Source organism: Epinephelus fuscoguttatus, linkage group LG20 (genome assembly GCF_011397635.1).
Source record: "Epinephelus fuscoguttatus linkage group LG20, E.fuscoguttatus.final_Chr_v1".
NCBI classification, from domain to species: domain Eukaryota; kingdom Metazoa; phylum Chordata; class Actinopteri; order Perciformes; family Serranidae; genus Epinephelus; species Epinephelus fuscoguttatus.
This window is the reverse complement of record NC_064771.1, coordinates 4,142,081-4,156,854: the sequence shown is the minus strand read 5'-3', so window position 1 is coordinate 4,156,854 and position 14,774 is coordinate 4,142,081. Positions and strand designations below refer to the sequence as shown.

At 39.7% G+C, this 14,774-nt stretch overlaps 1 protein-coding gene across 2 annotated transcripts in view; it reads right to left on the bottom strand.

Annotated features, from left to right (window-relative positions):
- Positions 1–3,200: 3,200 nt before the first annotated feature.
- The window catches only part of atp6v0a1b (ATPase H+ transporting V0 subunit a1b), a 50,357-nt gene continuing 38,783 nt past the window's right edge, over positions 3,201–14,774 (bottom strand). For both annotated transcript variants that reach the window (XM_049563878.1, XM_049563879.1), the window contains exon 22: positions 3,201–4,214. In XM_049563878.1, the coding sequence (XP_049419835.1) occupies positions 4,121–4,214 (94 nt within the window). In that variant the 3' untranslated portion in view covers positions 3,201–4,120. The remainder of the gene's footprint in view (positions 4,215–14,774) is intronic.

The window sequence follows — 14,774 nt, the reverse complement described above, 5'->3', positions numbered from 1 at the left end:
GTTTATGGTGGAGGCCCTCACACTAACATTAACCTCTTTTTGTACTTTTATATTCTAAAAACATACATTTAGGCCTCTGCAAAATTGACAACATTATGAAATTGGTGACAGATTAAATGTCAGACAACTTGGAATATTCACGGTTAAAATGCTCGACTCATTGAAGTTGTTAAAATGTAATACTTTTATTATTAAAAACGTGAATTTCTGGTATTGGTTGAACTAAATATCGTGAGCTTGACGCAGCTCTCTGTCGCTGCTCCATTCTGTGATTATTTGTTTCTAAAGTTGACTCATTTCAGCTGCAGCTCAGCGCCCTCTGCCGGCAGTGATGACGTACTGCTTCACCAGCAATGTTAAAAGCTGCTTCGCTTTGTCAGCAAAGGGTTGCAAGCCGGAGTCGAACTCGCAATATGTCATTATCAGAAATACTACACATGCAGTACAAAACAAATGAAATGTGATAAAATACATATTATAATATATATAGGCCTATTGTCCAGTCCTCAAATATATTCATTTGAGTGTGCCGTTGGATTTCTAAGAAGTTTTAAGTTCAACTACATTCATGTAATATTTTGCATTTGTTAATGAAGAAGAAATTTCATGTGCCCGATTTTGAGACAGAGATATGAAATGCAATAATTTTGCCTGCAACAGTGCAATTCAGTGAGGACAGCACTTTCTTAAGACCAGAACTTTGGAACATAAAGAGGTTTTAATAAATGAATAATAAGTAAAAATTAAACAGCTTGACTAATTAATTAAGCCTGAAAAAAAAAAAACATTTTATAGACATTTTTCACAGGGCTCTGTAGGGATTGGGGTGTCTTTAGAAAATTTTGACCTCTATGTTATAAACTTCTGGTTATGACCCTGGAGCTGCACATTACCTAACACTGCTGTCATTAATCAGTGTAATACAAATGCATTGCCATACAGTGGATCTGTGGCTTTCAGGTGCCCCAAGGTCAAGTGATCTCAAGTGGTCCAGACCAGTAAAACTATTGTATAACAACCTATAAATAACAACACCTCCAAATGTTTCCCTTTCTTTTAGTGTAAAGACGTACATTCTGAAAATATTTATCCATTTACAGAGCAGATGATGAACAGCCTGAGAGTCAGTCTACTACTCCCTGTAATTACATGTGCATTTCTCCATACATTTCCACTGCTGTGTAGTAATTCTGTCATCACCACACCAGACTAAAGTGGAAGCTGTTAAAAAAGCGAGTTCAGTTATCCCCTGCCTTACACAGTATTTCACAGTATTGGTATGTAGTTCCTATAATGGACAGGCAGAAGGTACTTGCTCTAGCTCTGGTTGAGGGTGAGAGGCTGTCAGCAAATAGAAGGCCCGCCTCTCAAGTCATTCCACTGAACAATTGGGAAAAAACATGAAGATGACATCGACCCAGCGGCTCTGGGTTGAATATTTTTCAACTCGAGAAGTTTAGGGTGCTCTGGCAAAAACGCCAGGTGCCTGGAGCGTAAAAACCCGAGGCATGTAGCAAAGCAAAAACATCGAGCAAAAAGCTTCATTCTCATTAAAAACAATTACAAAAAGCCAACTCCAGCTGCTAAAACACTTTCTGTGTGATCTGGGCCTAAGGTCTTCATAAGTGCACCAATATTATCTTTGCAAAGTCAACCACGGGGCCAGATCAGACCCTTTGGAGGGCTGGTCCTAGCCTGCAGGCCTTATGTTTGACCTGATTTAAATGCTTTTTTTAAAAAAAACAACAGGACACATAGTGAATCCCCTGGTCTCTGTTTATTATTGATCACAGACACATTAGCTTCCATATCACCAGTCACTGACCTACATCAGTTGCACGTGTTGTTTTGAGCCTCTTTTCTTCTTCAGCCTTTTGGCATAAGAATGCGAATACAAATTAACCAAAACCTTTCGTGTAAACACCAACAACATCATAAAAATAATGAAAATCAAATACGGTATCAATAACTTTGATTATCAAACCAACATGATTGCTATTGTGAATTCAAACTGTGCTTAAGTTTGAACAGAAGAGAGGTGTTTCACTGCAGCACAGCACATTTTTAAGTCTTTATCTTATTTAACTCAAGTATGTGGTTCACAGATGAAGTCATTTGTTGAACAATGTTGCACAACAAAATAAAAATTAAAGCTACGATATGTAAACTAGCGTACTTAAAAAAAAAAAAAAAAGATGGACAATGTCATATTTTCATCCTCTCTCACATGTCTAAGCAACTGGAAGTGATTCCAAACAATGAACTTTTAGATATTTTAGGTTAAATGCATCATTTCACCTCCTCAACTGCTTCACAACATCAATTCACACAAAATGAGCACAGGGAAGTTACAGATCAACATCAAGGTCAGCTCTCTTCTCCTCTCAGCATAACACTGGGTCAACTAATCAGTGTATCAATATGATCCATACTATATTCTATTTAGTATTATATATATTTTATAAACTGGAGTTTAGAATGAACAATGTGATTTCTGGACTAACTAAACAAATACTAAGAGGCGTCACATTGCTTTGTCACAGCTAGTCATATTACAAATCTTCCCAGCTGTTAAATCATGGCCCAACTCTACATTACGCCACTTCATGACAGAAACTACACTTTACAACCCATTGTAAGTGGTAGTTGTGGCATAATTATTATAATATTATTCTTATTGCAGCTTGAGTCTTAATTTTAGTAACTGCTGTGATCTGAGACTCTGTCAAACTTGAGGCAGAAAGTTGGTCTGTAAGCTTTAATCACAATTACAGTTTGCCTTCATTTTCTCTTCCAAATATGCTGCTTGTGAGACCCCTTTGTAGCAATAACACCACAATCTGAGATTTCAGCAGTTACCACGATTGGGCATTTAATACTGTATTTACCTATGAAATGTATCCTTACTGTACACAAATGTACTGTAGAACAGATCTTCTGTCTTGTGTTATTCCCTGCACTGTCTGATGATTTGTCAATTCTTTTGGATGGAACAACAGAGGTGCAATAAAACTTCAAGCTTTGAGTAAACACTGGGATTTCTACAATGGTCCACAGCTGATCTTACAGTCATTTTCATGAGCAGGATGACTCTTCAAAGGTTTTTCCACTGCCTTACTGTTCCAAGCTGTGCATATACATAATGTGCTTTCACAGGACACAGGTTTGGTGTAGTTTATTTCAAATTTGGATTGGTTCAGTTTGTCTGACCTGACACCACTGAACCACTCAGGCAAGACTTCTCAGCCCTCCTCCAGCAAATTGGAAAGTGCAGTTTGTCAGGAGAGGACATAACACCAAAAACCAAAGTTTATTTATGTGTTGCCTCTGACAGATGGAGTTAGTCTGTGTGAATCTGGATGTCATACAGTCACAAAGTACTAGTCTGACATGGGTTGTGAGTCAGAATTTAGGGAAAAAATAACATGAATGTAGTGCTTCTGTCCAACCTCCACAGTCTGGATGTGAGAGTGCTATGTGGACAAACTCATTAACCCAGCAGCAACACTTTCTATTTTAAGTGTCACTTTGTTGTTGGAGTAGCTGATAACAGCAAAGAACAGATAAGATATCTAGCTGTCTGTTAAAACTGGGCTGAATTTTGTTGAAAAGTTTACATTTTGTAGATTAGAACCTTAATGTGACTATACTTTCAAAACCTAACAGGTACTACAGGACAGATTTCTTGGAAAACAGCACTTTGCATACATTACAATGTTATGGGTGTATATATGAGTGCTGTGCCACTGCTGTAATGGCGACTTGTCCACTACTGCCTTTAAGCCAATTTCGTCTACAAGAACACAGACCCCGCCGAGTGTGTTTGGTAATGGGTATCTTAGGAGGAAAGCTGGCAGAGGAGATGTTGTTAGAGCAGTGGTGAACGTGCTGAGTGCTGAGTACAGTGATGGTACTGTGCCACAGCAATAGAAGCTCCAGTATGGGTACAGCTTGGCACATATGCACTGGAAAAACCCTTCACAAGGACCACATTATCGTTCATTACACAGTACAAGTTCCACAAATGACCACTAGAGGGTGACAGAGGGCTGTACTTGGACTCATGCACACAAACACAGAAGAGAGGAGGGAAGGGTGGGGACTCTGCTGGAGGAGATGATCACTCGTCAAATCGTCCCTCTAAGATGCTCTCAAATGAGAAGGGGACAAACTTGAAGCCCTGGCCAGAGTAGAACTTGTTTTGGAACTCCACCCTGAGAACAGAGGCCAAGCAGGAAGAGAGTGATGGTTAGATATGGGGTTTAATAAGTATGGTTAAATATATCATCACACAGAGAAAATGCCCAAGTATTACATGTTTTCTGTTGAATATTATCAGGGTGAATAGAGGAAGATGAATAACCTGCTCCTTAACACCCCAAAAACCAAGGAGTTACCGTTGTTTCAGAAAAGCCCAGAACATAAAGGACAGTTCACACCCTGGTCATTCCCTGTTTGAACTGTTGCCACCAGGCAGACAGTATAGATCAATGGAAACAAGGATGAACATTCTGAAACTGCTTCTACCCAACTGCAATAACCACACTTAACAAAGCAAGAATGCAATTAACAGGTTTTTAGTGCAATAAGAGATTGTGCAAATGACCGAGGAGAGAATGTATGGTTTTGTGTTTGCTTTTTACTTATTTTTAGCTGTCTTCTTTTTAATATTGCTTATGGTTTTATATGATATAGTTTTATGAGTTGATGCACTGACAAGATGGCACTTTAATTTTTGTTGTACATGTGACAGTGACAAATAAACAATATTCTATTCTATTCTATGATTCTCAAGCTGAAACACTGTCTCTTGAGCAGGACAGTGAGCAAGATCAGGACAGTGGCGTCCCTCACATACCTGTCCATTAAACATACCACACAACTTTCTGTATTTAACTAATTTGGAAGTCTGAGTTTTGGAGGTAACTTTCTAAAGGACAACTCTATTCTCTTCTCAATGTAACGCTGGTTAATGGTCAGAAAGTAACAAATCAGGACATGCTTTTGATCCATAAATTAATATCATAAACTAGTGAACATCAATAAATATGAACTACATTGGCCAAAGTTATGGCCAAAAACATTTCTTGTGAGGTTACAGTGACCTTTGACCACCAAATTCTAATCATTTCATTCTTGAGTCCAAATTTACGTTTGTGCCAATTTGAGGAAATTCTTTGTGATATATCACCTTCACAAGAATAAGACAGACAAGGTCACAGTGACCTTGACCTTTGACCTTTGACTACTAAATTTTACTGAGTTCTAGTGGATGTTATTGCAAAATTTGAGGGAATTCTCTCAAGGCCTTCTTTCCTTCACGGCTCATAGATTTTAAATTTTGCTGACATCACAGATTTTTAAATCACAATTCTTGGTTTGAGGAATGTTGTACAACTATAAAACCTCCATGGATCAAAAATATCACAATAGAAAGAGTCAGAATTGACCTTGTTTGCAGTTGGACGTGTCCTATCAACAGTTTTACAGAAGTCTCTTCTATAATAGTGGTCTACTGGCAAATTTATTTCAGCTTCTAAGGATTTCTTTTTGCTGCAATATGTTGATTGAAAATTTGGCTGCAAGGCTGAACAGCGTTCCTGAGGGCCTGGTGGTAGCAATGGCAGAAGCCATGCTACATGAACAACACATTAAATGGATTTCAACTTATTGCAACTTAATTTACTTGCTGAGATCTGGGACACAGTACAGTAGGTCGGTGTGTAACATGAAGCAGGAAGTTGGTCTAAAAACCTTTCCCCTTCCCACCTTATTTTCATTACTTAAAACCAACAATGACACCTACTCTCTGCGGTAATGTGTTTGGTGTGTGTGTGTGTAGGTGAGAAAGAGGGCAGAGTTTAAACACATTAATTTCTGTCTGTTGTTTATGTGTATAACCAAGTGGGAAACCATGAGGACCTTTGAGAAGAGACTGCCTGTGCATGCACAGTAGCCCAGTTGCCAGAAAAAAATGTTGACACTGTACTTTCCTGCAAAGCACATGTACATTAAATTCCTACTTTTTATACATATCATTTTAACATAGCCAAGGCTACCATACAAGGTGCCACCTGCTACTCATTTTTTTTTCTTTAAAACACTAACACGTGGATGTAACAGCCGTCGGGAACAATCTGGGGTTCCATATTTTGCTCGAGAATACTTTGACATGTGGACTGGAGGAGCCAGGGATTGAACTGCCATTCTTCCGATTAGTGGACAACCTGCTCTACCTCCTGTACCACGGCTGCATAAATGTAAGTTATATGCCATTTGCAGAAACTTACAATGGCAGTATTTTTCCTGGCAGTTGGGTTGCACATAGTTATCCCCATTTGTATATTTGAATCCCTCTTTTTGCCTTTAGACGTGGTTCTTTTTGGCTGGAAACTTCATTTTAAAGAAAACCGAAATGTAATATGGATAAAAGTTGAGGTTGAAAGTTTGTTTTTGATCCTTAGCAGTCAAACATGTTAATGGAAGTTTATACCATGTTCATCCTTCTAGTTTAGCATGTTAGCATGCTAAAATTTCCTTAATAGCACTAAATACTAAGTACAGCTGAGGCTGATGTCATTAGTGTTGCAGGTATTTGACAGTAAACCAAGGTACTGGACAAATGAAAATGTTGACCTGATGACATCAGGACTAAAGTACACAGTCAGTGATATCAATCTCATTCTTGTCAGGTTGAAAACAACCAAGGAGGATAAAATCCATTCGGCTGTTATGTCTTTAAGGCAGGGCACATTCCATTAAAGTAAGTCAAAATCAAATCCTCCCACACAAGAGTGGAAATATTCATTGCTCATCCACCTGTAATGACTGATAACAAATACAGATAATAAAAACAATGGTCTCTGTCTTATCGGCAGTACATGACAGTGACTGGCTGATATATGATTTTAATAAAAGATTGTTATCAGCCTCGATTGTCAGTGAACTCACACAAGCTGGCTGGAATCCTACCCAAAGCTTTGGTCTCTACATAAAAAACTCACACTAGTACAGGATGTACCACAGAGCACTGGTTCACTCCAGCAGACACATGAGTATTGTTTCCATGTGTTGTCTTGGGTCTGAGGCTCTCAGCTTGCTTGTTGTACTGCTATTGTAGAGTTTGAACATTTGTTTTTCAGTGAGACTCATACTGAAGTGCACAAGTTAGATGCCAATTCATAGTAAGGTGCTTTTGATAAAGGATTGTACGCAGTAACTTTTTAATAATGTAATGTAAACTAGTGTACTTTAAAAAAAAAAAAAAAGATCGACAAAGTTGTGTCATAAATTAAAGCTACGATATGTAAACTAGTGTACTTTTAAAAAAAAAAAAAAAAAAAAAAAAAAAGATGGACAATGTCATATTTTTTTCCAGGGTGACATTATCCTCTCCCACATGTCTAAGCAACTGGAAGTGATTCCAAACGATGAACTTTTAGATATTTTAGGTTAAATGCATCATTTCACCTCCTCAACTGCTTCACAACATCAATTCACACAAAATGAGCACAGGGAAGTTACAGATCAACATCAAGGTCAGCTCTCTTCTCCTCTCAGCATAACACTGGGTCAACTAATCAGTGTATCAATATGATCATACATGTTGTATGATTAATAAATCTTACAACATGTACTAATTAATGAATTGATCAGTTATAAGCATGGGAACAACTACTGGGTTGCCAGTTAACATTGACATAGACTGGTTTGGACCTAATGACTACTTGGATTGACCTATAATCTATGTATCAATGACTTATTAACATTTATAACTGGATGTTTAATATTAAAAACCCTTAATGAAAGCAATATTAACATTTCTAACTGTAGAAAGTGGTATCAAAATAAGTCTTGAAAACCACAAGGCTGTTTCAACAGACAAAATCTGTAGCTGCAGTGTAGAGCGTGGCATTGGGAAAATCCAAATGGAACTCTTTCCACATGCAGGAACACATTTCTGGCTTTACCAAGCTCCATGTTCCACAGTGAACACACCAGATGCTTAGCAGTAAGCTATGAGGAGGCTTAGCCTTTTCAAATGCTTGAACGCGTCAGTTTGTTGCTTGTGCAGAATAACATGTCTGAGACACTGACACACATAGAGATGACAGCAATGCAGAGAAGAAGTGTGAGAGTCAGTGGACAGAGCATTTATAAGGAATACAGTCTGCACAGGCTCAGATTGCTATGTGACCAAATATGGCTGCTGAGAGCCAGACCACTCTGTCACTGACACCCCCCTCTCATATCTTCACCAATAAAACCAGAGTCTGATGAGCTGCCTGCTCATTCAGGAAAAGTTATGTTCAATAAATATGTATTTAGAATAAAATCTATCCTGGGATGCCTGGTGCTGTGCTTCAGAAACACATACAGAATGCTAACAACACTTGTTAAAATATAGTTTCTGTTCATTCCTTCAAATTTGATAATGAGTTTTTATTATTATTTTTATTATTATTAAAAAAGTCTTAAAATGAAAGAGTCATCCCACAGAGATTTTAAGGTCTTACATGGGACATTCAGAGCATTAATATAGCAGCAAACCACTGTTTGCTATGTAAAGGTATAGCAGAGTGATGGCATCCTAAGCAGAGAATGCACTGCCGCGTGTGTCCAAATGCAGCCAAGTGGCCAACTTCTGCTGGCCGGGCGTCTGACTTTGGGTTTAGTGCTCTGCTAACTTGAATGGGGATAAGTAACTTAATCTTGTGGCTCTTCTAGACTTTTCAAAAGTTATCAGACCAAATGGATCAAATCCTGATTTTAAATTGAGACATTTCACAGGGGATTTGATGCTCAAAGAAATGAATCCACTGGTTTACAGACTTCTCTTTCCAATAGTCTAAGGGAAAGGGTACTTTAGGGACCAAGTGACATCACATGATGGACCTGCAAAGTGCAGTATCACTTTTTGGCCACTACAAAAATTGTCTTTAAAGCCTGGCGCACCTCCTTGGGGTCTGGAATAAAGTCCCATTCCCTCTGTCTGTGTTGTAATCTGAGTTTCTCTGTGATTTGTTGTAGTAAGATGGTCCGACTGCCCATGCCTGCCAGTGCATGTGTGTATCCCACTGGCTAGCTCATCACCACCATTGTGCACTGTGCCCTTTTACAATACGAATCACATTCACCCATTCACACACACATTTACAAATAGCTGGCCAAGGCTACCATGAAAGGTACCACCTGCTACTCTGTTTTTTAGACATTCACACACGAATTGGACAGTCATCGGGAGCAGTTTGGCTCTAAACATGTTTATTTCTGCTGTAAAGTTGGGCATTTTAACATGGGGGTCTATGGGGATTTACTACCTTCCGTAGCCAGCCTCAAGCAGCCATTCAATGAACAGCAGTTTTTGGCATTTCCATGTTGGCTTCATTTTTCAGCCCCGAAGGCTGCCGCTTCACTATCCTACAAAAGGCACATTCACTTCTGGTTAGGGTTATTTACTTCCTGCTTCACACTGTTAGCTCTGTCAGCACTAGCTGTGTTCAAAATCGTCCACTCACTCTCACTCACTATTCCCTATTTCGTGTTGACTATATAGTGCACTACATGGGGAACGACTGAACAAGATTTCGGACACTAACTGAAATTTTCTGAACGTCACTGCGTCAGTAGCTGTGCCGCATACTCCTGTGACGTCAGTGGACACGTCGAGCAACATGTAAACAAACTGGGCGCTTTGTGGATGATCAAACTGTATGGTGGTTGTACTTTTTGTCAATAAACTGTTGAAATGTCAATGGTGTGGACGTTTGGTTTTGTCAGCTACGGTTGTGTGTCTGCATTGTGAGCTGTAATAGCCCACGATAGTGCACGAGCTACAAGCTACCTGGCTCGTGCGAGCTAAGTGGCTATTGTTAGCTCGTGAGCTAACATTACTGGCTAGCATCCTATTCGTTTCTTTTCTCTTAGCGGTTATTCTTCTTCTTCTCCTCTGGCAAAAGACGACCGCATTGCATTGTGGTATACGGGAGTAAAATGTAGGGTACATCGTTTGTTCGCTCACATTTGCTGTGGATTGTGGGTATTTTATAGTCCACTATATGGTGAATGAAATTAACCGCGGAGAATTCGAACAACACTACAAAATGGCGAACACACTATATAGTGCACTATATCCGTGATAGGGAGCGAACACAGCTACTGTTGCTGTCTTTAAGCACTGGTGTTAGCACCATTAGCTGCTAGCCGCTAGCTCCAGACAGAACCAAATCCAAACAAATCATACACTCTGAATGTCATATAGAACCCCTTTAAGGCAACAAACCTATTAATAATACACACTAACATCTTTTTTGATTCCAGCAATAATTTTTATGATAGCATATCTACTTTTTGTGATAAAACTTGCTTAAAGAGCCATAGTTAATTGAGCTCAAGTTCAGTTTAATCCAGTTACAGATTGTAGGACAAATTTCAAGAACTGTGAACTGAGCTTCATTTACTGCTCTTTTGGTTTGTGTCAGTGTTATTACATATTTTTTCTCTAGGTGCCATACTTTCAGATTTTTCCTCAGCACACTAAAATTACTTGCATCTACAGTTTGGATACTGTAATTCTCAAATCCTGACATCTTCTGATGTCTTTATTTAAGAGGAAAAATCAAAGAGTGGATTCTCAGCTCCTGCTGGTTCCTGGCCTGTGTGAGCAAGGGGAGTGCCCAGGAATTTCTCCCAGTTGTGGCAAATATTTGGCCTGCCAGAGCAGTGAGAGGGCAACACTTAAAAAGAGGAAAGAAATGAGAGATCCTCTCATCTGCCTCTCCACACAGTTGTGGGGGTGAAAAAAAAGCTTGTTCCTAACACACACTATACTCTGCTTACTCTGGTGGTGGTCGGTGTGTTTGTGCAGATAACTCATCAGCATGTGTGTGTGAAGAGTGGACAGCGGAGCAGAGGGTCCAGGTTCACTGCTGTTTATTTTGAACATGACTATTTCCATTCACTCACCTCTGTGAAAAATACTCCACCACTCTTTTTAACCTTAGCAGAAACCTGTTGAGCTGACACGCTGCTGCTTTATTAACAAAGTGCCTTACATTCATACAGTCACACACACTGGAGTCTGAGAGCTGCCCATTATAACCACAGCCTCTTTCTGTGGGCCACTGGAAGCTTGTGCATTCACTTATGTTAGAAAAGATAATTGACAGAATGACTTTGTAATGGCTAAAGCACTGATTACTATTCTGTTCATGAACTTTGAACGTTCTAATTTAAATTCTATTAATATAACAGCAAACACTGTTTTGCTATGTAAAGATATAGAGGAGTAATGGTGTCCTATAAAGTCACACTCCCTCTAGACGTTACGATACAGAAGGTACTGTCTGTGGTACATTGTGTAGCTCCTCTCTGGTGCTGAAATCAGTGCAGTTTCACCAAAGATACTGGATTAAAAAATATTTTTTTCAAGCAGATGTCTTAGTTACAATATAATTGAGCTAACTGGAGTAGTTTCATGTCGTATCCAACAATGGAAGGCTTTTAACAGATGACGTCCTGATGTTAGCTTTGCTGCTAGTGTTAGCTGTCCCTGTCAGCTGCAGCAACTGATGCTTTCTAGACATCGTGATTTCCCAAAACTGAATAAATACCACACATAGCAACACAAAACTGCTTTGCTAGCTCAATCATGTTGTAACTAAGATATCCGCTGGAAAAAATATTTTTTTCACGGACCGTTTAATGAGTTATTACCTATTACAGACACCGCTAACGGCTAACGGTTAGCCCAGCTAATCTACGATAACCAAGCGAGGTTGAGGATACTCGTCTTTGATTGGCGGTTCTCCATCGTCTTTGACTGGGCTACGGGGGACAACGCCTACTTAGGAGACCGGAAATGTGTACCATTTCATACAGTGGGGGTATATTGTAGGTGGGCCATCTTGTTATAATACAGTATCTTTGAAGAAATTAACCACGAAGAATTTGAACAACACTACAAAATGGCGAACACACTATATAGTGCACTATATCCGTGATAGGGAGCGGTTTCGAACACAGCTCATGTCCTAACTAAATGCAACCCGAGTGAGCGGGGTCCATGTCATTGGTCCGACAGCCCATTGGTCCGACATTGTCGTGTTTGTCACTTTCTTTTTCATTTTAACCCACACCATGATCTTTTCCTAACCCTAACCAAATGGTTTTTGTGCCTAAACCTATCCAGACCTTAACCACAGGGGATCATGATGATTTTGGAATGGACTTCGGAACAACGGGTTTAATATGGTCGGAACAATGGGATGTCGGACCAATGGGCTGTCGGACCAATGGGCAGTTCCTAGTGAGCATCAGTTTGATTGCATTGTTTTCTATTGGAATGTTCAAAACTTAACTTTAAATTTAATCACAAACCTAAATAAGGTAACAGTTGACTGCAGGGAGATCGCAAAGGAGCCGAAAGATCCCGGTCATGTGTTTTTGGCATGGAAATATAGGCACCAGACAAATGGGTTCAGCAAGATGATTTTGAATCACTCCAAAGGTAATCCAAAGTAGGGCTGCATGATACTGGAAAACACTGACATTCGATTTTTTTTTTTTTGCAATATATATGTATTAAAAAATACAAGAATTTTCACCAGATGACTTAAATAGCTCTATTTGGAAAGAATTAGGCTGACTCACCATGACACCATTGTATTCATATAATACCCTTCTATTAATCCAGGCTGAGGTCAATGATTTAACATGTCACACTCTAAAATAAACGGGTTCATCTGTGAATTAAGACGATTGCTGGTATATAAAAGGGTTCCAGGAGGCCATGTCTCTTTACTCCAGATTAAAACAGAGCATTAGGGATATCATCTTTTTTATATCCGAAATAGTTCCAGGGTTTTCCCTGGGTTTTTTCAGACCAAGGTGGCAAAGGCCTGTGGCGGGGGGCATCTTGACAGCTGTACTTTTAGATACGGTTCCCCCTCTATTAAATATGAAAGGAGGCCTCCACATGCTTGAGCTTTACACTGCTGACTTGTATAATCACAACAGACAACAGAGATGATTATATTTACCCTTTAGAGCAGGCACATCCTGACAACTGAGAATATTACTATCAGGTATTGCCCCCCCCTCTATTAAATATGAAAGGAGGCTGAACATCACGTTTGTTCTGATGATACAAGTCAGCGACCCTGAAATGTGTGTTTCTCTTCTGTAATACACATTCTACATCTCAGAGGCGACGTCTTTCCACATACAGATTCCTTCGTCTTTCAAACAGGGCAGAGCTCCGTGGGAAACAGTAGGAGAGACACAGCCTGAGGGGGAACCGGGATCTGACACAACACCGGAGGGAGAAGCTCCTTGGAGCTGTGTGCTGGACGAAAAAACAAGCGCGTCGCTGTGGGTTGTGTCCCCCGTGGACACACACATGCTTTAACCAAGGCAGCGGCAAAAATCACCCAGGCGGCCCGCCTTTGTCTTAGATAGGCAGGGAAAACCCTGAGTTCCATATTTCGGACATTGACCTTTTTTTTTGGGGACTAAATCCTCCTTTGTCGTTTCTCCCTCTTGCGTGTAGCTCATTTTCAGTGTGTGCAATCCAAGGTATTTGGAATATGCTATTTAATTTGAGTAATCTAATGGAACATGTTACAAATTACATTTCAGGGCATGTATTCAGTAATATGTAGTGGAATACATTTTAAAAGTAACCCTCCCAACACGGGTTAAATGTCACACTAGAAGCTAATGCTGTTGTGTTACACGTCACGCCTCGTTTGCTTCCAGAACGCCGCCATCGTGGGATCTCTATATAAAAAGGACTTTGGACCTTGGTGTGGGAGGCAGACACTGTCTCCACATTTCAGAGTAGACTTAAGACTTTCCTTTTTGATAAAGCTTCTAGTTAGGGCTGGCTCAGGCTTGCCTTGGACCAGTTAGGCTGATGTTAGCCTAGTCCGCTGGAGGACCTCCGATGATTGTGGTTGTGCTGCTGCTGTGGTCCTGCGTGATGCCCTCTACTACTGCTGCTGCTATGATTATTAGTCATACTTCTACTATGATTATACACATATCATTATTATTGTCACATACATATACTGACACATATTAATAACCACTTATAACGCTACCAAATACTATTGTTATTATATCAATATTGTTACTAAAATCAATGTTATTGTAGCTATTGTCATTACTATTTGCCGTGTATCTCTCTCTGTCTCTGTATATCATTCTGTCCTATGGATGACTGTACATTTATTATATTGATCTGTTCTGTATACACAACATCTATTGCACGTCTGTCCATTCTGGAAGACGGATCCCTCCTCAGTTGCTCCTCCAAAGGTTTCAATCTTTTTTTTCCTCTGTTAAAGGTTTTTTGGGGGGAATTTTTCCTTAGCATCTCTTAGGGTCCAAGGACAGAGGAGTGTCGTATGCTGAAAAGTCCTCATAAAAAAAGGTTGTGCAACTGTTGATGCAGACATGGGTGTGTTTTTTGGCCTCGGGTCAATCTTAAGCATTTCAATCTTGTCCATTTTAGACTGACTGTGCTAATATTGTCTCTGCTTTAACTCAGCTGATTACACCTGCTTCCACAGCAGCCTGGTTTGAAAGAAAGCTTTGTAAAACCTGACCTCCAGCCTGGAACACACAGACAGCCCATGTGTAAAGCAGATAGGTGGGATTATACAACACATACTGTAGATTTCTTGGAAGAACAACAGAGTCACGATAAAAGGCAGCTGAGCTCATATTTGAAAGGTGGTCAGATCACTTTCCACTAGTTTACAGGAACAACA